Raw genomic sequence first — 27256 nt, 5'->3', positions numbered from 1 at the left:
TCCAGCTGTCGGCTATTAGTACTACGTCATCTGCATATCTTAGATGGTTTAAATACTTTCCGTTTATCGACAGTCCCTTCGTTTCCCAATTTAGTGATTTAAAGATGTCTTCAAGTGCGGCAGTAAATAGTTTTGGAGATATGGTGTCTCCCTGTCTTACTCCTCGGTTTATTGGCCTCGTTTTCGTTCCGTTATCCATCGTGACTACCATTTCAGCGTGTTGGTATATATTATGTATTAATATCCTATATCTAGAATCTATTCTGCTGTTGACCAGTGCTTCCTCAATAGCCCATAATTCTATGCTGTCAAAAGCTTTCTCGTAGTCTATAAATGCTAAACAGATTGGTAAATTGTATTCGTTAACTTTTTCTATTAGGACCTTTAGTGTGTGAAGATGGTCACATGTACTGAACCCTTTTCTAAATCCGGTTTGCTCTACTGGTTGATATACATCGAACTTTGTTGTCAATCTATTTGTAATTATTTTTGTGAATGTTTTATAAAGTTGTGATAGTAGTGATATTGGACGATAATTTTTCAGATCTGTATTGTCCCCTTTTTTGTGTATTAATATTGTGTTAGCAGTATTCCATTCCCTTGGTATGTTTCCTTCAAATAGGCATTTATTAAAAAGTATTTTTAGGTACCTGATGACTTCTTCTCCTCCTTCTTTCAACATTTCTGCCAGAATTCCATCACTACCCGGTGCTTTATTTCTTTTCAATTCTTTAATTGCATTTTCTATTTCTACTTCGCTTATTTCGGGCATTACTTCAGAATTTAGGTTTGTTATTTGTCTTTTCAGATTTTGCTTTGAAGAGTCGGGGGGATCGTTTCTTGAGCGGTATAACTCAGTATAGAAGTTTTCAACTATGTTTGATATCTGAGCTTTGCTTGTTTCTAGTTGGCCTTGTTGATTTTTCATAGTTATAATATTTTTCTTTCCTAATTTCGGTTTGGTATATTTCAGACTTTGATTTTTCTCTATCACTCTTTCTACATGTTCTTGTTGATGTTTTTTAATATCGTCTTTTATCTGTTTTCGTGTGGCTCGATTAAGTTCTTTGGGATCTATTAAAGGTGGTAAATATTAATGATGGTCAGATCACCCACTTTGATGATAGTATTATGAACGTTTTTACTATCGGAAGCAACGAGGAGCTCTGCGTTGCTGATATTTTTCCTTCCATATATGGGGGGCCGTAACTTGGGTGAAATTCTACCTGTCGACTGGAGCCGTGTTTCGTCTGCAGTGTGGTTCTTGTAGAAGGGCGATTTCGATGTCTAGTAAAAGTTTTGACAGTAAAAATGATTATACCTATTACGAAATTATATTTAAACTTTCTACTACTATTTTCTCTACTTATTTTAATGTCAGGTACTTCTAAAGGCAACAAAAATAACAGTTGTATTTAAAAGTAAACCATAAAGAACCATATAAATATTATTCATATACTTACAGATATTTAACTACGACTTGTTTCAACCTACTCAGCCTCAATATTTTTTATACTTCTTCCAAATTGTAAGCTTACTTTACATGAAATATTTTATTACTTTGGAAATATTACTCAATTGGATACTTATTTTTTAGACAAGTCAATACAGAATTGTCCAATGAAAAATATACACCGTCAGTTGATCGTTTTTAAGAACCAATACACAAAACAATGTAACTAGTGGAGATGGTGACAAATACCCACTAAATATTTCGAGTAGGTACCTGTAAGCATAAAAATATACCTACCTTAAAATGGAACAAATTTGAGATTTCTAAACAACATAGTATTTCATTTTATATGTTAGATTTGTATTTTTGTATAATAAAAGAGTAAAATTTGATCTGTGAATATAATCTACGATAGCTCACACCATTAATCATTTTGGTGTATGGTAAAATCATGTCTTAAGCTTTCTATCGGCATGCATAATAGCAGTACTTATTGGTTTAAGATAGATATTTAATTTAAAAAGTATAACCATAACTAACTATATATTAATAAATTTCGTGCATGTTATACCTATATTTCAATGGGACAATACTTTTTGTTCTCATATCCATATTTATTTTATTTTACAACAGTAAATACCAAATGCTAATGGGTTAGGTAAATTTTATACATTACAAGGTACAAGGTCCTTCGAAAACGATCATCAAAATCTTCTCTTTTGTTGATTAATGGATATGGTACTGTTGGTTTTAGGATATTAAAATAATATATTACACAATTGTGTAAACTATTTACTAAAAAATCATATTTAAAAAATTCGATGAATAATTTGTTTTATTTAAAAAAATTATTTTCAGCAGTCAATAGCATGAGATGTGTGTATCGATGGCTAATCAATGTTTTACTCTTGATGGTCATAATAAGATACTAATAAATAAAACATGAATGATTGATTGGTGACAAGCAAGTAAACTTACTACCTATATTTTATAAAAATTTAAGGAATCGGTGGAAATTCAATTGAATACGTACATAGTCTCAGATAAAGCAACCATCGAAGCAAAAGTAGGTGGAGGCTGTCCACAAGGAGGAGTTCTGTCCCCTCTACTTTGGGCAACCTTGGTAGATGATCTCCTCAGAAATCTGTCCACAGAAGGCTTTTATTGTCTAGGATATGCTGACGATATAGCAAACGTTGTCAGGGGCAGGTTTGCTCAGGTAGTGTCTGAGAGAATGCAAGCAGCCCTAAATATAGTTGACGACTGGTGTAAACAAGAGAGACTGATAGTCAATGCTCAGAAAACAGAAATTGTCAACTTCACCAAAAAAAAACAGCACTACAAGACCTAAAACCACCGGTGCTGGGAAGAAAGAGATTTCATTTGCCAAAGAAACAAAATACCTTGGGGTATATTTTGATCATAGGCCTACATGGAATACTCACATTCTAAAAACCACACAGAAAGCTACTATGTCCTTGGGCAGATGTAGAAGAATGTGCGGTAACAATTGGGGACTAAACCCCAAAATGACTCTATGGTTATATACAAGGGTTATTAGACCCATGATAACCTATGGCTCGGTGACGTGGTGGACAAAGACGCAGCAAGTGGGAGCAATAAGGCTGCTAGGTAATACACAAAGGCTAGCATGCTTCTGTATTACGGGGGCCTTAAAAACAACTCCTACTGCATCGCTGGAAGTCCTGTTGAATCTACCACCACTTCATATCTTTATACAGGGCGAAGCCAGATCCGTGATGCACAGATTAATCCATAGTCAGCGACATATAAGCCAGATGCATGGTACTGGCAACAGAAAGCTAATCGAGGAGCTAAAAGCCGATATTGTGATGGGGAAACCTATCGATGCAACAGTTACGAGATATAGCTTTAACAATAAGTTCACAATTAAGATACCAGGCAGGGAAGACTGGAATAAAGGTGTACCCATACAAGCTGCTGCTACCTGGTACACGGGTGGCTCAAAAAGATCGGAGGGTGTGGGAGCCGGCATAGTAGGGACAAATCAAGGGATAGATTTCCCGGTAAGTCTATCTAAGGATGTGACAGTTTTCCAGGCGGAAATAACTGCAATCCATCACTGCGTGGAAGAAATAGAAAGGCAGGAAAGAACGTTCTGTTCAGTTGCCATCTTCACAGATAGTCAGGCAGCGCTTAAGGCACTCAATTCTGTAGAGGTCAATTCTAAGCTAGTATGGGATTGCGTGTGTGCCCTAAATAAACTAGGAGACCGTAGCAAGGTTACGGTAGCCTGGGTACCGGGGCACGAGGGTCATAAGGGCAATGAAAAAGCAGATGAAATGGCCAAACAAGGCTCATCATTGCCATTCATTGGACCGGAACCCTTCTGCGGAGTTGCTAAATCAGTAACAAGAACGGCTACAAGGAAGTGGGTAGCTCGCAGATCTCTGGAATGGTGGAGGAATTCACCAGGATAAAGACAGGCGAAACAGTTCATTACAGAACATTCGCCAAAATTTACGGCAGACCTAATAAGCAAAGACAGGAAAACAGTCAAGGTCATAGTAGGTCTTCTAACAGGGCACTGTAAGTTGAATAGGCACTTGAAGCTGATGGGATTATCAGATGATGACCTGTGCAGATTCTGTCACCTCGAAGAAGAAACAACAGAGCACATTTTATGTCAGTGTGACAGTCTGGCAAATGTGCGGTTCTTTGCATTAGGAGAAGAAAATCCACCGGCAAATAGCTACATGGAAGGTGCAGTCTCGAAGCTACTAGACTTTATAAAAAGGGTCAGGCTAGAGAATGTTATCTAGGACTAGAGGACCACAATAGATCTGAAAAGGTCGCAGTGAAATAGGCCGAAAGGCCACCTCTCTTAATCTAATCTAATCTAGTCTCAGATCATTGCCTAGTGACCTCAACATTGAGGCCTAGAATTTCAAATACCAGTACAGAAAATAAAATGGATACAATAAAATGGAATTTGCAAAAGCTGCGAGATGCGATAATTGCAGAACGGTACTCGAAAAACATCACCAATAGGCTAAGGAGTCAAAATGTAAATGAAGAAGGCCAGACAGATATACTGTCCTACTGGACCAGAATAAAGAAAGACATTGAAGCAGCAGCGAAAGATGAAATAGAAGAACAGAAATTTGTGCCCGTAAAAATCATTGGTTTGACGATGAATGCAAGAATGCAACAAAAGAAAAAAATGAAGCCTACAGAAAGATGCTTACCCGACGAACTAGAACAACTGTAGAGAATTACCAGACAAAGAGGAGAGAAGAAAAAAGAATACGCAAAAAAAAACGAAACCACCTAAATAGGGAACTTAACTAGAAAACAGAGAGAAAGAATTCAGAGCATTCTATAAGACTATTAACATGAACAAAAAAAAACTCAAGCCAACCACAAGACAATGTAGAAGTCAGAATGGCGACGTATTAATAACAAGGAAAGATGTATTAAATAGATTGGTGGAATACTATAACCAGGCACTTAATATAGAGAAGGAAGAAGAAAACCTGGAAGACGAAAGGGATGAGGTAAGAGGAACAGACGAGAGGGAGAAGGAACCACCAACGATTCTTGAAGTTAAAGAGGCAGTTAAAAAACTAGCCAGAAACAAATCACCCGGAATAGATAATCTCCCAGCTGAACTGTATAAATAAGGTAGCCATGATACCATAATAACATTACAGCAGCTTATAAAAGAAATATGGTCACAGAAATCCCTTCCCAATGATTGGAATATTGGAATACTTTGCACCATACACAAAAAAGGATATCTTTGAATGCTCTAACCACAGAGGAATTACGCTTCTATAGTATGGTACCATATGCAGAACGGATAGTAGGAAAATACCAGGCTGGTTTCAGAGGTGGTAAATCGACAATTCATCAGATTGGAACCCTGAGACAAATTTTGGAAAAAACACTGGAATATGAAATTTATACTCATCACATATTTATAGACTACAAAGCAGCCTGCGACTCTGTGAATAGAAGATAAATGTTCAAGCAATGAAAGAGCTAGGAATACCAAATCAGTTGATAATTTAACAAAACTAATTCTTGAAAAAGTTGAATGTAGAGTACGAATTCAGGAGGAACTGTCTGAACCTTTTAAAACAAAAGCAAGCTGCACCAGAGAGACCCTCTCTCCTGTACACTTTTCAATCTAGCTCTGGAAAAAGTAATACGTATGTCACAAATCACAATCACTGGTTCAAAATATAATAAATCAGTGCAAATCCTAGCCTATGCTGATATCAATATTATTGGGAGAACGGAAAACGCTGTACGAGAGGCGTATGTAGCATTAAAAGAATCAGCTACAAAAATGGGTTTAATAATAAACACCAACAAAACGAAGTATATGAAAAACAGCACGCAACCACAAATCCTACAACCACTTATTATAGAAAACGACGTCATCGAAGCAGTGAACGAATATGTATACTTGGGGGCGCTCCTTAATACTGAAAATAATACTACCGAAGAATTTGCACGGCCAACAGATGTTATTTTGGTGATGAAGGACGGTGTCATAAAAAAAAATTTGTTTAATTTACTAATGTTTGTATTTTGAGAACGATTTCCGAAGTAGAACTTGAAACGTCAATAAACGTATTTTAATCTTTAATTGTGGCTTATTCCCATTTAAATAGTAATTAATAATAATACAAATACGAGTGTAAAGTTTAAGATACAAAAACAGGATTTTAGAGGGGGTTAGATTAAAAATAAATGCAACCTAAAAAATAAAACGGTGCTCGCATGAGGAGAGAAACTGGGATGGTAACGAGGGCTAGGAGAATGGAACTTTCAGAAAAAATAAAATAACTATGAGATTACAAAAAAAAAACATGATAGACTCAAAACTATATATGTTAAACTAATGCAGAATATAGGAGCGGATATTAAAAGATGAAAAATACGAAATTAAGCGATTTTTCTCAAAATTAATTGAGAATAGAAATTAAAGAACTAAAATAGAATATAAAAGCGTGCTAACTATGAAAAAGTTGCGAGGAGAACGAATTAATAAAACAACAACAAGAAACAAAACGATATATTTGAATCGCTAGAAAAAGAAAAAAGGTAGATAATTGTTATTTTTATAGAATTGAAAATGTCATCTATCTTAGATGGAGAAATTTGCTTAAATGCAAACGTTACAAATCTGGCTTAGTTGTTAGCACTGAGTTATGTCTATTTTTGGTCATCTAAAGTAGATGACGCTACTTAGCGAGAGCGCTATAAAGTGCGCAATTTGATTACATGCCGGCATTTCTTTCTCTCAATTGGCTCATTGGTTCTAGTACTACCTTGCGATATCCCAACAAAAACGAAACATACGTCGTAGAGTGAATTAAAACAGACTTTTAGAGAGAAAAGGCAGGCATTGATGTTTTTTAACCTATAATTTGCTATAAAAAAAAAACGAAAATACATTTTGGTATGCAAAAAGAAATCTGTCAACTGCGTGCAGTACGAAAATCTAAACGTAGACAGTCACAACTTTGTTTTCGATTCGTGAGTACTATATGTTCATTATTTATGGAGAAGCGCAGTGTAACAGTAATTTAGCTGTCCAAATTTATGTCGAGAATTTATGTATGTTAGAATGTCAAAAAACGTTCATAGAACATTTAGGGAACAACTTCTACATCCATACCACTATCAGTAAGAGTATATGATTTACAAGAAGGTGATCTTCCTCTAAAATTAACATTTTGTAAGTGGTTTCAAGATACACTCGTCAGAGAAACAGAATCCATCTAAAGTGTTATGTGCGGATAAAGCATGTTTCACGAGAAACGGTGTGTGTAATTTTCATAATTGCCACATATGAGATGACGAGAACCATTATTTAATACGCAGGACAAATTTTCAAGGAAAATTTAACATAAATTTAAGGGCTGGAATATTTAACATTCGTTTGATAGGATATGAATTACCCAGAACACTAAATGGAGAGGCCTACTATAATTTCTTACAAAATGTTTTGCCGGTACTTCTTGAAAACGTGCAAACTTTGCAAACACGCCGTGAAATGTGGTTTCTTTGCGACGGAGCCTTAGCACATTTTACCTGAAGTGTTAAAAATCTACTTGATACCACTTATCCTCGTCGTTGGATTGGTAGGAATGAACCCATTCTGTGGTCTCGAATTTGAAATCGTTAGTTTATGATGACCGAGATGAAATCGAAACAGAAGCTGAATTACGGGAACGAATTTTTGATGTTGCAGAAACTATTCGACATCATTTAATTAACTATGGTATCAATGCAAGGTGGAGTTTACTTTAAACAATTATTCTCAAGTAAGTACAAGTATCTAATTTAATTTTAGTTCACAAGTAAACAAATTACTGATAGTCCGAGCATAGTGTAAAAAAAAATAAATTAGAATTATTAAACGTTGTCTGTTGTATTCGTTTAAAATTATACCATGTTTCAATACATTTCAAAAAAACATTGCAAATAATTTTTCTTAGTTGCATTAATTACTATTTAAGAATTAAACCATAGTACTTACTTAAGTAAAAATAATAATTTATTTATAAATCACAAACGAGTTCTTATTCAGAAGCGCTTTCACTGGGTATGACGTTTCCAAATTATTTAATTTTCTGAAAATAAAAATTTACTTATATGGAAAACAATGTAATTTTTTTTGAAACGGTAAAGTTTAGAAAAAGGTTTTAGAGGACTTTTTGTTCCAAATTGTGTATTATATCCATAACTCAAAGAAACGCATTGTTTTCTGGGACACCCTGTATATAAGCTCGTGAAGAAAGTGGAATAAGAAAAGGTAAAATCTAAAAGGGGTAAAAGCTTTCACTAAGTTCATATTATTGGAAAAACAGTTGCTTCATTGGGAAACCTTATCTACCAGAAATCAAGAGACATTGGACTTAACAAAGTAAGCCTCTTTGTTGCAAAGATTAAGGAATGAGTTTGATGAGAGATTTGCAGACTTCAAATCAGAAATGTTAAATATTAAAGTCTTCCAAAATCCGTTTAATGTTGAAATTGAAAGCGTCTGATAAAACCTAGTTAGAATTTATTGAAATACAAAGCAACTCTCTTCTAAAACTGACATATAATGATTGACTTCCAAACTTATTCATTAAATTTTACAAAAAGTATATTAGCCCCAACCAATACCCACACCTTACCAAATTAGCTCTTCAACAAATTTCCTTATTGGACAGTACATATATTTGTGAACAGCTTTTTTCACGCATGCAGCTAATGTCAAAAACCAGATCATGTTTAATAGACAGCCATCTTATTGGCATTCTGTGCATAGTCACTTCTAAAATATCAGCTGATATAGTTGCCTTGTGCAAGCAAAAAAGATGCCAGAAAAGCTAAGTGAAATAATTTGCTTTCTTTTTTAATAAATCATCCAGAATGGAAAATACCATCGTATTTTATTTGTATTATATTTTAGTGTGGAGAGTGCTTACCTATACCCCCTTTCGCTATTTGGTTATTCTTAAGGGGAGTGAGACAGTGGTGCATAATTTCACCGCTGATATTCAATCTGTACTTGGTGCACATTTTTGAAGAGGTTCCAAAAGATATTGATGAAGGCATCTCAATAAATGGAGTCAAGCTCAATAACCTGCGGTATGCAGATGATACAATGGTGTTTTCCAATACCATAGAAGGACTGCAAAACTTAATGAACAAAATAACGGAAACAAGTAGAACATATGGACTAGATGTAAACACCAGCAAAACCAAGCTAACGATCATCAGCAAGGAAAACAATCACTGGAGCAAATCTGTATATGAACCAAATGAGAATTGAATGTGTCTCACAGTACAACTAGTTAGGAACTATAATCAAAGAGTCGTGGGACAATATCCAAGAGATTAAATGCCGCATGGGAAAGGCAAAAGTGCATTCTTGTTTATGAGCTCTGTGTTCAAGAGCCATGACCTCATCCTAGAAACAAAAATAAGACTCCTTAAATGTTACGTATACTCAGTGCTTCTGTACGGAGTAGAAACGTGGACATTGAAGGCGGAAACTCCATCAAAACTTCAGGCTTTTGAGCTATGGTTATACAGAAGGATCCTGAATATACCGTGGACAGACAGTCACCAATGAAGAAATACTACGGAGGATGAACACAACCGCGGATTTGGTCAACATCGTGATGGGTCGTAAGCTGCAGTATTTGGGACATATAATGAGAAATCGAGGCAGATATCAGCTACTCCAATGTATTTTGCAAGGTAAAATTGAAGGAAAAGGGCCCCAGGACGAAGAAGAATATCCTGGCTTGCCAACCTGAGAGCATGGTATAGAAAGACCTCAACACAGCTATTCCGTATAGCAACCAACGAAGTCATCATAGCCAAAATGATCGCCAACGTTCGGAACGGATAGGCACCCTAAGAAGATTTGGTATTTCTTTTGGTCCGCTACGGTTACAAAAATACTAAACCTAGCCCTCCACAAAATTATGTTGGACACCATTGCTATAAAGTGTATTTCGTAAGGACTTGAAAATTAAACTTATATTTGCTAGAATGTTTCTTGATATCAAATAGGAACAGGAATAGGAATATATTAATAGGAAGTAACCTTAATTAATAGCAAATGATAAATCAATTAGGAATTTTTATTCTGAATACACAAAAATCAAAATTAGAATATGTTTATTCTAACGTATTACAAATTTATTTCCCGCCTATTTTATATGATTTTAATCGGAAAATATCCATTACAGTCTCGTCTTTCAACTTTTTAGAGCTCTCTGAATCTTTCTTGAGTGTCTACTCTTAGATTCAGCTAATGCTCTTTCTAACTCATTCACTATATGTAATAAATTATTAGGATCTGTCTGTATGAGACATTTTTCTTTCTCAAAACTACCACCGACTTCTGTTTTCGTTGTAAGTTCCATAGTTACAAGTGGTACTACATGGTGAAGGAGTGATCTTGATGACACCTGCGCCTCAAATCTCCACCGCAAATCATCAAAGTGTGGTTCCTTAATGGGAACTTTGAGTACCTCGTGTATTTTGCTTTGTTTTGAGTTATATAAATTACTTAAGACTGTTTGTTGTTCAGGAGAAAATCCTAAAGTAAGCACTGAATCTCGGAAATCTGCCTCACTTAACTGAAAGAAAAGTTTATATTAAATAAAGTTAAATTCTCGTTAGGCAGTAGTGAATATAAACACAACTTATATAATAACGAAATTGTTACAAATTCTAGGAGATGGTTAAGAGGATTAAGTGAGGAGGCAACAGATCAGAAATAAACACTGTACAATGAAGGTAGATATAAAAAACTCAGCACATTACAAGATTATGTATATTTGTAATGTTTGATATTCTTCTTCTAACTCCTCCCCCCCCCCTTTACCAGCTTTTATAATTTCATGTATATAACTTGGTCGTCCTCTCTGTCTTTCTTTACTCATTGAGTTTTTAATACTCTCGTTGACCATCTTTCGTCTCCCATCCTCTGTACGTGCCCATTCCAATTGTTTTTTGTTTATTTTACTTAAGATTTATTTCATCATTTCTGGTGTTTAGTTTTCTCATCGTTTCCGGTGTTGAGCTCTAAATAATGATGTAAATCATTTAATTTAGTTTTGTTGCTTATTTCCTTCTTTCCATGCATTGTTTTATTACTAACTACCTCCAAATTGAATTTTCCATCATTTGAAAAATTACTACAGTAATCCCTCGTTATTCACGGACTCGTCAATCGCGGTTTCGCTTATCCGCGGTTTCGATATCCGCCCAATCGACTTTTGACGAATGCTCTACTCTATACAACATACGGTAATTCACTGGCGTCCGATAATATCATTCACATGCGTCACATTTAGTAGTAGGTATCACAGATATGTAGTATTTACATACATAATATACTTCTTCGCACTTCGCGTAGGGTAGCAGCAATTTCACATTTTAACGTACATAGTTTTTATACTGAAAAATGTCTTTGTCTGAAAGGACTAGTAAAGATTCTATTAAAAGAAAAAGATGTGTAATAAGTTTAGATAAAAAATTCAGTTGTTAGACTGTTTAGCTGCAGGAGAATCATGTGGAAGTGCCACAAAGAATTTTAAAGTGAACGATTCTATTCCAAGGATCAAAGAGTAAGAAAACCGTTCGTTCTAGTTCAAGCAACAAAGCAACTTGTTTTTTGCAAACCTTGGAAAAAATGAAAAAAGCACTGGCCCTTTGAAGATCAAACAAAAAAGAGGATGCCAATTAGCACACGAATAAAATAAGAAAAGGCTCTTCGTCTTTACTACAATCTAAAGGCTGACAATGAATCTTCTAGGTTCCAAGCGAGTAAAGGATGGTTCGAAAGATTAAAAAAAAAAGAGTTTCTTTACATAACGTCAAAATCCCAAGAAGTAAAAGTCGGGACGGCAATCACGTCTCTTACTTTAAGCAACATAAACACGATATTACCGTCTGCTCAAAAACTTCAAGATATGGTTTTTGACGTGGATCCTTCTATGGAAAGCAGTTTGATTACAAGCATGTCTTAGAAGGTTTTGGCACCGTACAAATAAGCGCAAAAGGAAATTAGGAAGAAAATGAGGCAGCCAACCATCTTATCATATTTTAAAAACTGACGTTTTTAAAGCATTCTATATTCATAATATGTACATTTATTAAATATAACTATCTAACTGCATATTTTATTGTTTCATCGTATATATACATTGTGCTAATGGATCCTTCACCAACCACGGTTTCACCAACCACACCTTTCTCTTCGGAACGCGACTGAAGAGGGATTACTGTAAGTTCAGATGTTAAGAACTGCTCTAGTTTTTGACCTTTGATTGCTCTACTATCATCTTCAGCTCCTCTATCTCTTCTATCCATATGTTTACTAATTTTTGAATCTTGTTTTGTCCATTATAAACAATGTTTTTTGGGAAAGGCCACATGGGAGAAGGTCTGTAGGACGGCCTAGAAAAAGGTGGAAAGATGCAGTCAGAGTGAATCTGAAGGAAATGGGAAATAGTGGCACAGGACCGACAAACATGGAAGGCAACAGTAAATGGCAAAGTTATAGAGTTTTCAACTTACGGAGGATTTCAACTTAAGCGGATTTTAATTCGAGATAAAGAGGTTCACATTCATTTTACTAATTTTGAGTTAGAGAGGTGAAATAAATAAAAATTCAAGTGATACAGGTATTTTTATTTACACAGGCATTTTTATTTACTATAAATCATTCTTATTTCAAAACATCCTTAAAATAAAAAATATGGCATTAAAAAAGTCAGTAATTTTTTTTTGCATTAGGTAATTCCATTGTTCACTATCTATAGCATTGTCTAAGGTATAAAGAGCAGACAATTCTCGTTCTTCTCGTAGTATGGTTTTTCTGACCTACTGGATCAATCATTTGGTCATCACACAATGTGTTATCAGTCATAACTCCATCATTCTGCATGAGGTGAAATAGAACGATCTTCAGTCTCAGCTCCTTCTATTGGCAATGATAAAAAACCACAGTGTACATAACAGTTTTTTTATCGTAGTCATAGTTACATTTCGCCAAGTTTTATCAGCTATTCTCATGGCTTGCAATACATCTATAGTAGAATTCTTTTTTTCTTGCATAATATCCAACATTATTCTGACAACTTTTTCGATATAATTACATAAAGTTTTTAATGATAGTACTGACGGGCAGATATTTGATTTTAATTGCTTTCACTTTTGGAATACCATTATGGACTGTGAAATTATCAATAAATAATAAGATTTTTCTTTTTTCTTTGGCCAATTGCTTATCAAGATTTATAAGCCAGTTTTTGAAAATTGCAGAAGTCGTCCATGTGCTTTTGTATTTGCTTCATATTTTAAAGGTTGTGATTAACATCTTGAAAAATAATGAGATTTTTATTAGATTTACTGATGACTACTGGTGAGAATTTTTCTATGCCCAAGATGTTTGCTGCTAGCAGAATAGTCAAACTTTCCTTGCTATACATCCCATCATGGCAATTATTATTTTTAAAAGTTAGAATCTTATCAGGAAGACATTTAAAAAACATCCTGTTTCTTCAGCATTGAAGATAGTATCAGGTTTATAACTATGTAACAAATCTTGCAATCCACTTTTCCATTTGTTACAGTTTTCAATGTTAACACTTGCACTTTCCCCACAAGTGCACTTTTTTAAAAACAAGTTCATATCTTCTTTTGAACTTTTCTAGCCATTCATTACTGGCCCTGAAATTAGCCACTCCCGATGATTTAGTTTTACAGTATATTTCGGATATTTTTCTTGTAATTAAATAGTAGTCCAGTAACACTGATATTATTTTGGCTCCGACACTGCTTAAACCATTTAAGTAATTACGTCTCTAAACTCAGAGATTCTTCAATTTATCATCTTTTACAGGACAAATTTTGACTGTTTTGAACTTTTTTCATGATCACCAAAATCTTAAATGGACTGGGAATGATGAACAAGATCGAAAAATAATCAATAAAGTATACACCACCAAAAACCTGAACTCATTACAGTAATTACATTAAGAATCAAGACAGAAAAGATGAATCACTGAATGACAATGTCATGAAATGATATGACAAATTTTCTATTGATAACAAAGAATTAAAATAAAAGTTAGACTTCCTATTCAGTTACAACTATAATTGCAAAATTCAAACTATTTTATTTAACAAATTGAACCAGATTCGAAGCCACGAAATTTTAGATTTGTGGTTTATTCTCATTCTCTAGTAGCTAAAGTATCTTATTTATAAACTTTACAATTAAAAATAATTACCTTATATTTACAACTAAGTAATAATAACTGGGTGATTCCATAAACAGTATTTTCTATGATTTCTTGTTCTATCCCCAGCTTTTTGGCAATTTTTTCATACCTTTCAATATTCGGACCATTATCTAAAAATTCTGTAACTAATGTACAGAACTCTTCAACAACTAAAATGATATTAAGAGTATTAAAAATGATTTTAATGGATTTTGAGCTAACAAAAAAACAATAACAATATTATCAGTTCTGTGAATCTTGCATATGTGTCATCTTTTTCTATATTAATTTATATAAATTAAATAACAATATTCGAAATGTAGAAATTTATTCAATCTTGCACTGTACAAGAGAAATTGAAATGATGGCTTTAGAACTAAAATGGATTAATAAATGCACAGATATTATAAGAACTTAACAGATAGGTGGAACAAAACAGTTTCGCACTGGTATAGGTACCAGGTCATAAGGAAATGTCAATGAAAGAGCTGATGAACTTGCCAGAAGAGCATCAGCTACAAAATACTTTAGTCTAGAACTGGCTTTAGAAATGAAAAAAGCATCATCCACAACTAGAAAACAGCCTGGAAAAAATAAGCCAGATTCAGTCCAGTATCATAACAGGCTTCCTTATTTTATGCACTAGTCAAGGGATAGATCACAGGCAGAAAATTTTTTAATGAACCATTTATAATAGACAGATATTAAAAAAAAAATAATTTTTCAAATTAATTATAAGTTAGATTATTAATTCTCATTAATAGCTTATAAATACGTTCTTATAGTATAAAATCGAACACTAAGATAGTGGCTAGTCATTATAATAACTCAACAAAACATAACCTCAAGGTACGAATATGAATTTAAAATTGAAATAAGTAACAAATAATATTGACTGTCCCAGCACAGTCAAAAATAAAAATTTCCACTATTCTTTCTTTGATTATTTTATGGTAGATATAAGAGCAGCTGAATCTCACAGTTTTAGTGTCTGAGTGTCGTAAAAGAGAATATAATAAATAGAAATTAGGGAATAATGTCATACATGTTCAAAACTTTAGCAGATGAATTCTACTAATGCCACATTTGAAAATATTTAACCATATTATTACCAACTAACTTTTAACCATACCCACATGATTATTATATATTATGTTTTGAAGTTCATTCCTGTATTCAAAAGTAAAATGATATATGCTGTTATGATAGGAAAATCATCAATCATTTTCTAAATATAAGAATGTTTTAATCGGATTATAAAATGTAACCATATTGTCATATAAAGACATTGTCTCATACTTACTTTGACTGGGTTGGAGAGTTAAATAGTGTAAATGTTCCTTGTGAATTTTTTTTAAAGAAATTAACATGATTAATATTTATATTTTTAATACAACGCCTGTGTATTACTGGTATTACAATAGATGATAATAGTGAATAAATAAAAATATGTCAAAGTCAAAACTTTGAATCAAAACATTTGTTCGTTTCTGGTATATACACAGATAATGCCAACTTAGTAGCTGAACCACCGAACAACCTGAACATAAAAATCTAAATTGTCAAAATTATTCATAGCCGGAGAAGTTTATGTATGAGGGTTACCTACTATTTGTTAGTAAATTTGATTTGTACAATAAACAATAAATTTAGCCATTTAATAATAAAATTTAATTAATGTTAATTTTATTAACATTAATAACAAAAAATTAATAAACATGTAAAACAACGTTTATTTCAGAAAGGATACGCAAGAGATCTTCCAAAAATAAACTGAATTAAATATTGCATTATGTCTTTTAAAGTTTGTTGTGTTAAATCATAAATGACATTTCTACGTCGTTACAACACAACCACTTGCTTATAAACACCCAATAAATAGATGGTTTATTGTTGAATATTCGGGTGATAATACCTAGATCATCTGAATTAACATATCTTAATAACGACTTAAATTGAGTAAGAAACATCCATTTTTACAGCAGAAGCTTTTGCCATTATGAAGGCTACAGAATTTATAATAGAGAATAATACTACATATGTGCTCCATAATTTTTACCGATTCCCTTTCTGTTTTAAGTATTCTAAAATCACATTTGCAAATTAATTCAGCATATAATCATCCTTATATAGCCGAAATAAAAACGTTGCTCTCGCAAATTCAAGAAACTAAAAAAATTATTTTTGTTTTGGTAAAAGCACACTCAGCACACAGTTGGAAGAAGTTACACCCTTATTAACATTAGATGAGGGAGTAAATATAACCAAGGATAATTTATATCAAAAATGGTCTTTGACAAAATGCACACCCAAGATACACATTTCTAGAACCCGACATTCGGAAAAAAACTACTGGTTTGCAAATACAACTGTCTAAGAAGTTCCATGACAACCATATCCCATATGAAGTTCGGACATGCTTGCTTCCGTCCCATTTACACAAAATAAATATAATTGACAACAATCTTGGTAATATTTGCAAAAAAACGGCAGATTTGGATCATATATTTTTTATTTGTAGTAAGTATACACATCAGCCAGACATACTTAGAAAAAATGTAAGAAATTTAAATGTTTACGGTCCTACAATATTGTGAATATTTTGGCACTAAATGCTAAAGTGGTTTAAATTTTATTTTATTTTTCATATTTCAGTCTAAAATTAAATAATTGTAGAATAACTACTTGTTTTTCCTTTTGTTTATTTACCTATCTTACCGCGTGGTCTACCCAGCATTTGTTTAAAAAATGCTCAGAATCGCGAATGCCTCGAACGCTCCAGAAAAATGTGACTCTTGTCCTGATCTTAAAATGCTTGTTTTAATCATAACAAATTGGTCTGTCAGGTTGAGATACATTAATTACATTATATAATACATACATTAAAAACAAGAAGCTGAAAAGCCATAAAAAATAATCATTTTAGAAATTATTTTGATTTATATACATCTAATTTTGAATATGCATCAAATTTTGAAGCCAAGCTTCTATTTTGGCATTGTACTTATTACTTGTTCTCTAATCCACATTCTGTATTGAACCATTCTTTCATTCTGAGTCATTTGCTTCCGTTAGATTTTCCCTTAAAGTGGTCTCATATTTTCATTCTTACACTCTTAATTTCTGAACTCTTAACTTCTCCAGGTTCCATCTTCTTTTGTTTAGTCATTCATTTTTCGGATTTTAGTACGTGATCTGATTGTCATCTATTGTTTAGGTATCATACATATTATAATATGTTCTCTTCTGTGCTTAAAGTTTATGCTTTTATCATTGTACATAAATTATAACGTAACTGTTTATTGCTGCTAGGTGGCATAATTTTCATTCATTATCATTTGTCTAAATAGACATGAATAGTTTCTTTTACTGCCGCTTCCTTATGTTGGTTTTTGCTACCTACTTTTCCATTGAAATCCTCGATAATTAGTACTATGTAATTTCACGGTTATCTTTCATATAATTCTTCTAGTTGTTCATATACCTACTTACGAATTAGATACTTTCTTAATATAGGTAAAATCCTTCATTATTTACTTGCCTACGCCTATGCGACAAGAATAATTATTTAGATGTTGCTAACTTCATATTGTAGTAATTTATACTAATATAAATAAAATAGAAATAGATTCTATTCTATATTCTAGTTTCTAGTGTTATTTAAGTTCATACAAGAAACTTATATATTTGTATTCAATTACAAATATTTGATAACAATTGATTGCATAAATTTCAAAATAAACTATCTACATATATTAAGTTGGTTGAACTGTAAAACCAACCATCTGATCATTTGCTCTCCATAACATAACTCTGAGTTGTATGCATTCTCGTTAAGTAAAAATTTTAAACTATAGAAATTTTAAAGTATATTTATTGCAATTAATGGATAACAATTACCCAAATATTATGATAAATGTACTAGGAACCTATTTTTGATTGTATGTATATTTCATATATGATCAAATAATGAACCAATCTAGTTCAACCAGTTTTACTATTGAGGATATTCAGGTAAGTAGATGTGTTATAAATACTGGTGCTATCTATATTATTTTAAATGACCTGTCATCTATAGATTTAAATTACTTTATTAACTTAAGTAAATAATCAGTCTTTTAGTTTAGTTAGGTTATGAAAAAATTAAAAAAAAAAATTGTGTTTTTGTTATCCTCAATTTTTGTTTTACATTAAAATTCGTTTTTTTATTAATATTTTGTGGTCGGATTTTTAAACCATGTAATTGATTGGTAGTCACTTGGAATTCTATCACTTGTACCACTAATTACCTCAAGTATCTTCAAGACATTGAGAGTTTGATAGAAAAACATAGCTAATCCTTGTTAATAAATAATTAAGGTCTCCATGAAAAGAGGAACCAATCATTTGGTCAGGCTTATCTATCAAGACTCAAGCATCCTCTAGACTTAACCTGATCTTAAATTTATTGTCAGAATCTTCTTATGTCATCAAGACTGTATTTATTATAACAGAAGTTTAAGATTTACAAGTTCATGCATAATAATTAAAACAACTCCAAGTCTCATCTATAAATTGGTTCTTTCCTTGGAATTTTTTATTTAATTTGTTATATCTAGTGTTCGAGGAAATCAGTAAAAAATGCAAAATCAGTATGCAAACCTTTTTCTTTGAAGATTTGGAAATCAGACCATTTGTCTGTTTTATTCTTTAAGAAATCTTGCATTTCCTCTTATGTTCAAATGCATATCCACAACTTAACTATTTTACTTTTATGTGGTAAAGGTCAGAATAATCTGCGTCAACTTCGATCAAAATATTTTTGGAATTGTCAGTGTACCAAGTCACAAGATTGAATGGTATTAATTAGTTTTAAAACCACATTAAATACATCTATTGCTGCTTTACAAAGGACTTCCTGGTGAATTATACAACATCATGATTAGGATTCTGGTTCCGAAAAATACCTGAGAATCCAGCTTTTTTTCAACAATACTTACTTACTATACAGCTCCATCTGTTATATAGGATAATTTTGAAATTTAAATTTTGAAGACCTTCAGAAAATTCGTTGTAACTTAGGTATTTGCCCCATTGTTTTTCCTTTTATCGATTGCAAACAAGCTAGCTCTTCAGTAACATTAAATTTGTCGTCAACGCCTCTAATAAAGATTAATAATCGAAAATTGCCACTTCTATCCATACTTTCATCCACCAGAAAAATGGCAGCATCACAGAAAATATTTAAATTTTTTCGTGTTGCTGCCATTTTTCTATATGCTGCCTAAATTGAGTCGACAACTTTGATGTAATATCATCAATTTGCGTTGCTACTGTTTTTCGCGATAAGCTGACAGACTCAAACACTTAAATTTTTTCTGGACATACAATTCATACTCGCCATACAATCATACAAATTATCTATGTTTAGCTAATTTATAAGCCACAACATATCCAGCCAGTGTAGAAGCTTTTTTATAAACATATTTCGTTGAGCAGATATTGTTTTTTGTGCATTTGCCTTTTTTCTGCGTCATTCATCAAAGCATATTTGGTTTTGGAATGTTTGGTGTTAAAATGACGAGCAAGGTTAAAATCTTTAAATACCGCCCTTTCTTCATTACAAATAAGACATACTGGCTTACCGTTGTATTCCGTAAAAAGTATTTCCAAGCCTACTCTTCTTTAAACAGACGACACTTGGAATTAACATTTCGTTTTTTATACGCCATTATCCCAAAAGCACAGCTTATTTTATCAAACGATTATGAATGTAAAGCGTTATGCAAACAAGCAAGAACAAAAGACAAAATTAACGTAAAACGTGCGGCTTGGTCAGTGATAGCTGGCGAGTGGCGACTGAGTTCACTCGCCCCGGACCCCACCGCCCACGCCTCTCATTTCTCCACGCTTTGCGCTCCATATTACGTAACACATGAACTATGCGGCTAGTTTAGCTTCACCTATAGGTTATGCATATATTATTCTACTAAGTAGAATCTACTTTATACTATACTTCTCGACCGTCAAAACGTAATTATAGTAGGCCATATACTATCAATGTCGATGGACCCTGGGCGGGCCGGATTAAAATCTTTCTCGGGCCGGAGTTAGTCCGCGGGCCATACTTAGCCCGTCACTGCTCTAGACAGTGATTGTTTTCAAGTGTTTGTTCCTATAATTTATTTTTGTTTTCTTTCAGAATGCCATACCTTCAGCTTGGAAATATAAAATCCTTAATAAGGTTGAATTTGGTTCACCACCGAAATTGGAAGTTTGTATTAAAGTAGCTTTATTCTCACCAGAAGAGATCCAGTCATGGGTGGAAGCTTTGGAAGAAAAAGTTCAGTGCTGTTACTCTATTCAAACCACTAGAAAATGTGCTGGACAAAAAGTACTATTTAGAAGACGTTTTCAATGCCAACACAAAACTCGGGATAAAAATTTATACCATAATTCCAAAACTGGTTCAAGAAATACGAACTGCCCATCGCGCCTATCTGTTTGCTTGATGAGGATACAAAAAAAGTTTCGAGGGAAAGATCCACCTGATCCATCAATGCCGTGTGTAATTGACTATGTGATTTCACACAATCATACACCAGAACTTGCAGTTCGATTTAGAAGAGTACATAAAAACGTACAGGAAAAAATTAAACAGTTGTTCGCGATTGGCTACAATGCCTCAACAGCTTATGAATACATTAAATTTGAGCTTCAACTTAATAATCCTGAAACGTACGAGGATCTGATAGGTATGTATTATATAATATATATAATTTCCTCCATGTGTGATATTTAGGGTTAATTTTATATTGGGAGCTGTTACAATACTTAATTGGTTATGTGTTAAATATTGTGTCAAACAAAAAAGTGTAAAAGGAAGGCAAAATTTATTTGTTCTTAAGGTTCCCCCTTCTTCTTAGTCTTCTTACGTTAGGACTATGTCTTGTGTTTTCTTCAATGGTTCAGCAGTAGCAGTTGCGACGACGAAGACCAACTTTCGTACCATCTCGTACGCGCTCGTCCAGGCTGTCGAGGTGTGTTTGGGGGTTTTTGTTTAACAATTTTGGCTAACCGGCTGTTTGGGAAGCTATTTAATTTTAATTTCTGCGGAATTGTATCAGTAATTTGGTATCAAAGCTGAAGGCGAGCGTTTTAAACCCCTGATTTATTAGGATATACTTCCTGTACTAGAGTACTACTCCCTAGAGTATGACCACCCCTGAGGATTTTTAGGTGCGGATCCTTATCCCTACACACACACACAAACATATCGAGGGACAGACATATCGAAACATGTTGCATATTAGGATTCGGTCAATTCTTTATTTTGTACTCAGCCAAAGGCCTTCTTCAAGTCAATAAATCAAACTATGTCTAATAGTAAATCTATTTTTATCCATATTGTCCTATGATATCTTGTATGTCGCTATACATTCATTAAGAATGAAGATACTGTGTAGTGCTCTTTTGGTAGGTCGCCTTGCTTGTTTTTTATATCTCAATATATTTGGTATTTCCTCTCCCTTTCATGTGTGTTTTTTCGGTCTCAACATATTCGCTACCCCGTCTCCTTTCCAATGATGTGTCATGCGTCACGATCCGGCAAACTATTTTATCCACCACAACGCACTAAAATATTTGCATCATTAATACGCATTCTTCACTAGCACTTAAAAAAGAATAAAACAATAATTTAAATATATTTTAACTTCGTAAATAAATTTAATGATTTATTGATTAATTTTGAAATAACCCCGATAAAAACAACAACAAAATACCTTGAAATACAGTAAAAAATAATTAAAGTTTTAATCAAATAATAACATAACCTTAAAATATGAACATTCATAGTAAATATATTATCTTAATACTTTGATATACTTACCTCACAAATTCACGAATAACAAATAATACCAATAGCACAGAATGGATGAATATTCATAACCAAAAGTTCTTATTTATTCTTCAAACATTTAAAAAACCAATAATTCATAAAGTGCATGTGAACACATAATTGTTATTCAAATCTGAGCGTTCTACTATATTTATAAATAAACTGCATTATTACTTGTCTGTAATCGCCGATTATGAAGAGGGGCCATTAAGTGTTGACAAACATTTGGAAATACTATATATATAGTACATAAATTTCTTTTTTCTTTCAGTTAATCGTAGTATTTGTCCAGATAGAAATTTCTGTCACAGATGGTATAACGCTTTCATAAAGGAACACGGAGCAATAGATTTTAAAGATAAGTCATTTCTTATTAAGAAATTGGAAGAATATAATAGAAAAATGGGTGAAATATGTGCCAAAATTGAGTCCACAGGAGAAGATTTTATTATTGTGTAAGTAGAAGTGTATTGTGTAAGAATATACTTTAATAACAAATAACATTAGTTAAATCATTATTAGGTTTGTTACTCTTCTTCTTTAAGTTTTGATAATGAGATACATTTGTTGCACTTACAGTGCCAACTTTTGCCGAAATTATCTATTATATATGTAATTTTGTTGATTCTAATTTGAATACACACCATTTTCTTTTAAAATGGACCCCACAATCCGTCCACCCCCCAAAGTCCAATAATTTTCGCGGAGCAAACTAATTAGTCCTTGTGTTCCAACATGACAAGAGCTTTTGCGTAAGCTCAAAAATAACTTACGCACTATAAAATGTTCACCCGGGCCGAAAGTGAGATAGGAAGACGAAAATCAAGTCATTCAGTCAGTTTGGAGCGAGTTTTTAAACGTATAAGTCCAAATTCATCGACAAACGTGTTTAGCGAGGAAATTCGTTTCGTATTTGAACCGAACGCCTCGTTCTGCACTAACCAACTAGCCTCATTTCCTGAGTGACCAATTCACCTGTACGTTTTTCCTTTGAATTTCTTGTATTATAACACAATCGTAGCGCCCAAGCTACCATTCTAAAAAGTTTTGTGTACCGAGGAAAGTAATGCCAATGCATTCGGATGCATCGGTCGTCATATTAATAGTGACGAACTGGCTTTTTTCTTTTTCTCGGTACAGACTTCTTATTCATCAACCTCTTTTTGTTGGAGTCGATCATTTTCGTTTCTGTACAACCATTCCGGGCCCTCCCACCATCGAGATTCGAACAATTGCTGAACACCACAACCTCTTAATGGAAGATCGGCAGGTTTGAGAGAACCAGGTACATACATCAGACGTTCAGCATTGGCTACAGAAGAAATTAGAAGCACGTTGCTCATAAGAGTCCAACCTGCGAATGTTTTCACTGCGACTGTAACTGATATTTCCTCCCTGTATATAGTTTGCCTACAACATCACTCAAACGTCACAGAATTGGCCAGAGTATCAATTCTTCTTCTGGTTCCTATCCGTTTCGGATGTTGGAAATCATATTGGCAATCATGACCTTGCTCGCTGCGGCTCGAAACAGCTCCGTTGAGGTTTTCTTAAACCATGTTCTTAAATTCCGCAGCCATGATATTCTCCTTCTACCGGGTCCTCGCTTACCTTTGACTTTACCTTGCAATATAGACTGCAGCAGTTCAGAGTATCAATTATCAAACTTTTTTTGATAATCTACGATTTGGTAATTGGACATGCACAGAGAAAATGCATTATCTTGCCTTTTCGAGTAGTTGTCGTAGATTAGGCACTTCAATTAGATTAATAAGTATTTTTTAATTTTCAGGTTATGTCCGCCGCTATTTAAAAGGATCCATGCACACATAAAAGCATCTTCTGAAGTAGTTTTTATGGCGGCTATTAATCCTGCAGATCAAGATGGTAGCAAAGCGTTTTTTATGTTAACTCACAGCGAATGTGGCACTTTACCACTCGGTATCATTTTTACCAGTGTAGAAGACCCTCAACTAGTCATTAAAGGTTTGCAGATGTTAAAAAGTTTAGTCGGAGTTGTGATGTTTTATGGTAAAGAAGAAGGTCCTGGACTATTTGTTGTGGACGACTGTGAAGCAGAACAAATTGCTTTAACTACCATGTGGCCGGAATCGAATGTTTTGTTTTGTGGTTTTCATATCTTGCATTCGCTTTGGAGGTACTTATTATGTTCTAGGAACGGTATAGCTAGGAACGAAAGCTTATCGTTTTTTAAGAAATTTAGGCAGATTATGACTGCCTCCACGCAAGAAGAATGTGATTCAATGTATAATGCAGCACTGAGTTTAGCGTTAAATTATACAGATTATTTAAAGATTTTGCAGGCTTATTGGGAAAAGAGAGATATGTGGACTGTTGGATACAGAGATCGTTCCCTACATGAAAAATATCAAGATGTACTTGCACTAGATGATTCCGAAGCAAATTCATGTTTGTTAAACGAAACGTTATCTCAGGAATCTTTGCTTCATACTGAATATAAAGATTTAATTTCAATAGACAATTCTGAAACGAGTCTTTGCTTATTAAAAGGGTCAGTTTTTCGTAGAATGCGTTCGTTTAACGTTATACAATTAGTCGATTTCTTGTTAACGAAATTTACTGATTATTATACCGAAAGATTACTTGATGCGGCAAATAATAGGTTGATACGAAATATGTCAAAAAATATTCCAATTTTGATTGACTTAAAAGATATAGAGAAAAATAACGATTATTTGTATTTCGTGCCCAGTTTAAAGGCCCTTTCTACAAATTATGCCGTTAATAAGGAAATTTTGGCTTGTACTTGTTTAAAAAATACCACTGGCTATATTTGCTTTCATATTGGCTGGCTTCTGACCATGTCTATCCCAATTCAAGAAAAGATCGAAGACGATGAACTTAAAGAGTTATTTTATAAAATCGCCACAGGAAAATCAGAAGAAGAACATATTTTAATAGAAGATTTAAAATTCAATTCACAAAAAATGGAAGAAAAAGAAAGAATAAATGAATTCAATGAGGAATCTTTAATACCAAAATCAGACGTAATAGAGCAAATGATAATAGTCGATGGAAAAGAAGTAATAAAACTAGAAATTGTACCCGATGAAGAAGAGGAAATGGAAGATTCAGGTATCGAAATGAGAGACGCAGGTGCCTTAATAACAAGCGAATCAGAAGCGGTAGCAGAGGGCAAAAAGATAATTGGTGAACTATCAAAGTCTTTGACTTCTGTTTTAGAGGAAAGTCCTTTCAAAGTAGTACCCGCGTTACAAAAATTACTTATTCAAACTAATAATTTGAGTTCGATACAACAATTTGTAATGGCTTGCGAAGCATATGCCGAAGTCGAATGATAATAAAAACGGTTTCAAGTGATGTTAAAAATGCAAAAAAAGCAGTTTATCTAGAAGAGAGTATTCCACGTTAACTAGTACGCACGAGGAGGAAATTTTTTTATTAACATCCAAAACATCTTAGAATCAAAACAATAAGTTAATTTTTTTTATTGTTACAACGTCACTCAAATTTAAGACTAGAAGAAGTTTCAACAAGACTAGTCTAGAAAGAGAAATAGATGAAAAAAGTATTACAGGTATCTGATCTACATATTATGTTTAAATGGGATTAAGCCACAATTATTGGTTGTAATCAAAAACCACATTTTTAACTGTTTGACGTTTCGACTTCCACTCCGAAAATCGTTTTTAAAAAGATTATAAAGAAAATATGCGAACATGTACAATCAAAGTTATTTGTTATGAGGTTGTCATAACAATAATATACCAACAATAAAGGAGTAACAGGAGGTCGAAAAACATCACCTACAATCTTATACACAATACATATGCAACACACAAAACATTTGCGGAGTGGAAGTCGAAACGTCAAACATTAGTTAGATAAAAATGTGATTTTTATTACAACCAATAATTGTGGCTTAATTCCATATAAATATAATATTTAAATTAGACATGCCACAATAAAATACTTTCAGAACCTAGATATCTGATTGTTTTAAATCATAGGGAGACACAGCTAATGAAATTAGAAGGATTCTTAACTGGACATAAGTGAGTGTTGAACAAAAGTAAAGCATCAACAAGTGCACAGTCGATCATGTTTTCGAAAAGAAAATCAAGAAAATGTATAAGCAGACAGCATGAAATGTTATAAAATAAGACGCTATTTGGAAACACTAGTAAACGCTCAAGTAATAAACGCCCACTATGGGTATTGTTTAGATCAAATTTAGGTATAAATTATAATATTGTTTTAAATTATATTAAAATGAATTAAATTATTGTTTATAAGGGGTACCTTAAAGTTATTTATTTAATAAATTTATATTATTAATAAAAAAATCTAGTTTAATTGATAAAATAAATAAGATAAAAAATAAAATAATTGATAAAAAATAAGATAAAATCTTGCAAGTGAGCAATGTTAGCAAGTGTTATTATTTCAGTAAAATACACTGATACATATGAGTTATGTTACATGTTATAATAATGATGGAATAAACAATAGAGATAATAGGAATCGAAAATTCCTATTAGAAAATAGGTGGTCACATATGAATGTGAAACGTGGACCCTTTCAACCACTGATGAAAATCAATTAAGAATATTTAAACGCACATTAAAAAAGATATTTGGAACAACACATTGTAGCGATGGTTCGTTGAGAATAAAAATGAACTATGAGCTGGATGAATTAATGCAGAGCGAAGATATCGTTTATATCGATTTTTAAAGTCACAAAGACTAAACTGGCTTAACCACTAGAGAGAATACCCGATAACTGAGCTGTAAAAGTAATTCAGAGATGAAAACCCCAAGGAAATAGTACAAGGGGAAGGCCCCGTAAAAGGTAGAGAGCAGGTGTAGAGGAAGATCTTAAAACCATGAACATCGGGCAGTGGCAAAGGGTTGTAGCGTCATGAGAAGAAGATGTATGGAGAGGTTTATTTGCCTATATAGGGAATTGTATCTGAGTAAACATAGGATGTAATAGGGCAAATTACCTCTATGTAAAACAAATGTACATAATAATATATACGAACAAGACATAATGGTCTAGATAGACTGAGGTGTTTAAATGTTGCGGGAAAATGTAGTACGATACAGGTTAATGTAATAG

At 33.2% G+C, this 27256-nt stretch overlaps 2 protein-coding genes across 2 annotated transcripts; one reads left to right on the top strand and one right to left on the bottom strand.

Moving 5' to 3' along the window:
- Positions 1–10077: 10077 nt before the first annotated feature.
- On the bottom strand, positions 10078–15750 carry LOC140440806 (COMM domain-containing protein 2). Its single transcript, XM_072531171.1, has 3 exons — positions 15554–15750; positions 14260–14420; positions 10078–10596 (listed from the first exon to the last, which is right to left on the bottom strand). The coding sequence occupies exons 1-3, from the start codon at positions 15618–15620 to the stop codon at positions 10213–10215; spliced, it is 612 nt and encodes a 203-aa protein (XP_072387272.1). The 5' UTR covers positions 15621–15750; the 3' UTR covers positions 10078–10212.
- Positions 15751–17890: 2140 nt separating this feature from the next.
- Positions 17891–26464, top strand: LOC140441868 (uncharacterized). Its single transcript, XM_072532823.1, has 4 exons — positions 17891–18264; positions 20432–20984; positions 22401–22584; positions 23922–26464. The coding sequence occupies exons 1-4, from the start codon at positions 18220–18222 to the stop codon at positions 25468–25470; spliced, it is 2331 nt and encodes a 776-aa protein (XP_072388924.1). The 5' UTR covers positions 17891–18219; the 3' UTR covers positions 25471–26464.
- The last annotated feature ends 792 nt before the right edge of the window (positions 26465–27256 follow it).

The sequence above is a fragment of the Diabrotica undecimpunctata genome, chromosome 5 (assembly GCF_040954645.1).
Source record: "Diabrotica undecimpunctata isolate CICGRU chromosome 5, icDiaUnde3, whole genome shotgun sequence".
Taxonomy (NCBI): Eukaryota; Metazoa; Arthropoda; class Insecta; order Coleoptera; family Chrysomelidae; genus Diabrotica; species Diabrotica undecimpunctata.
This window is presented reverse-complemented; position numbering and strand designations above follow the sequence as displayed.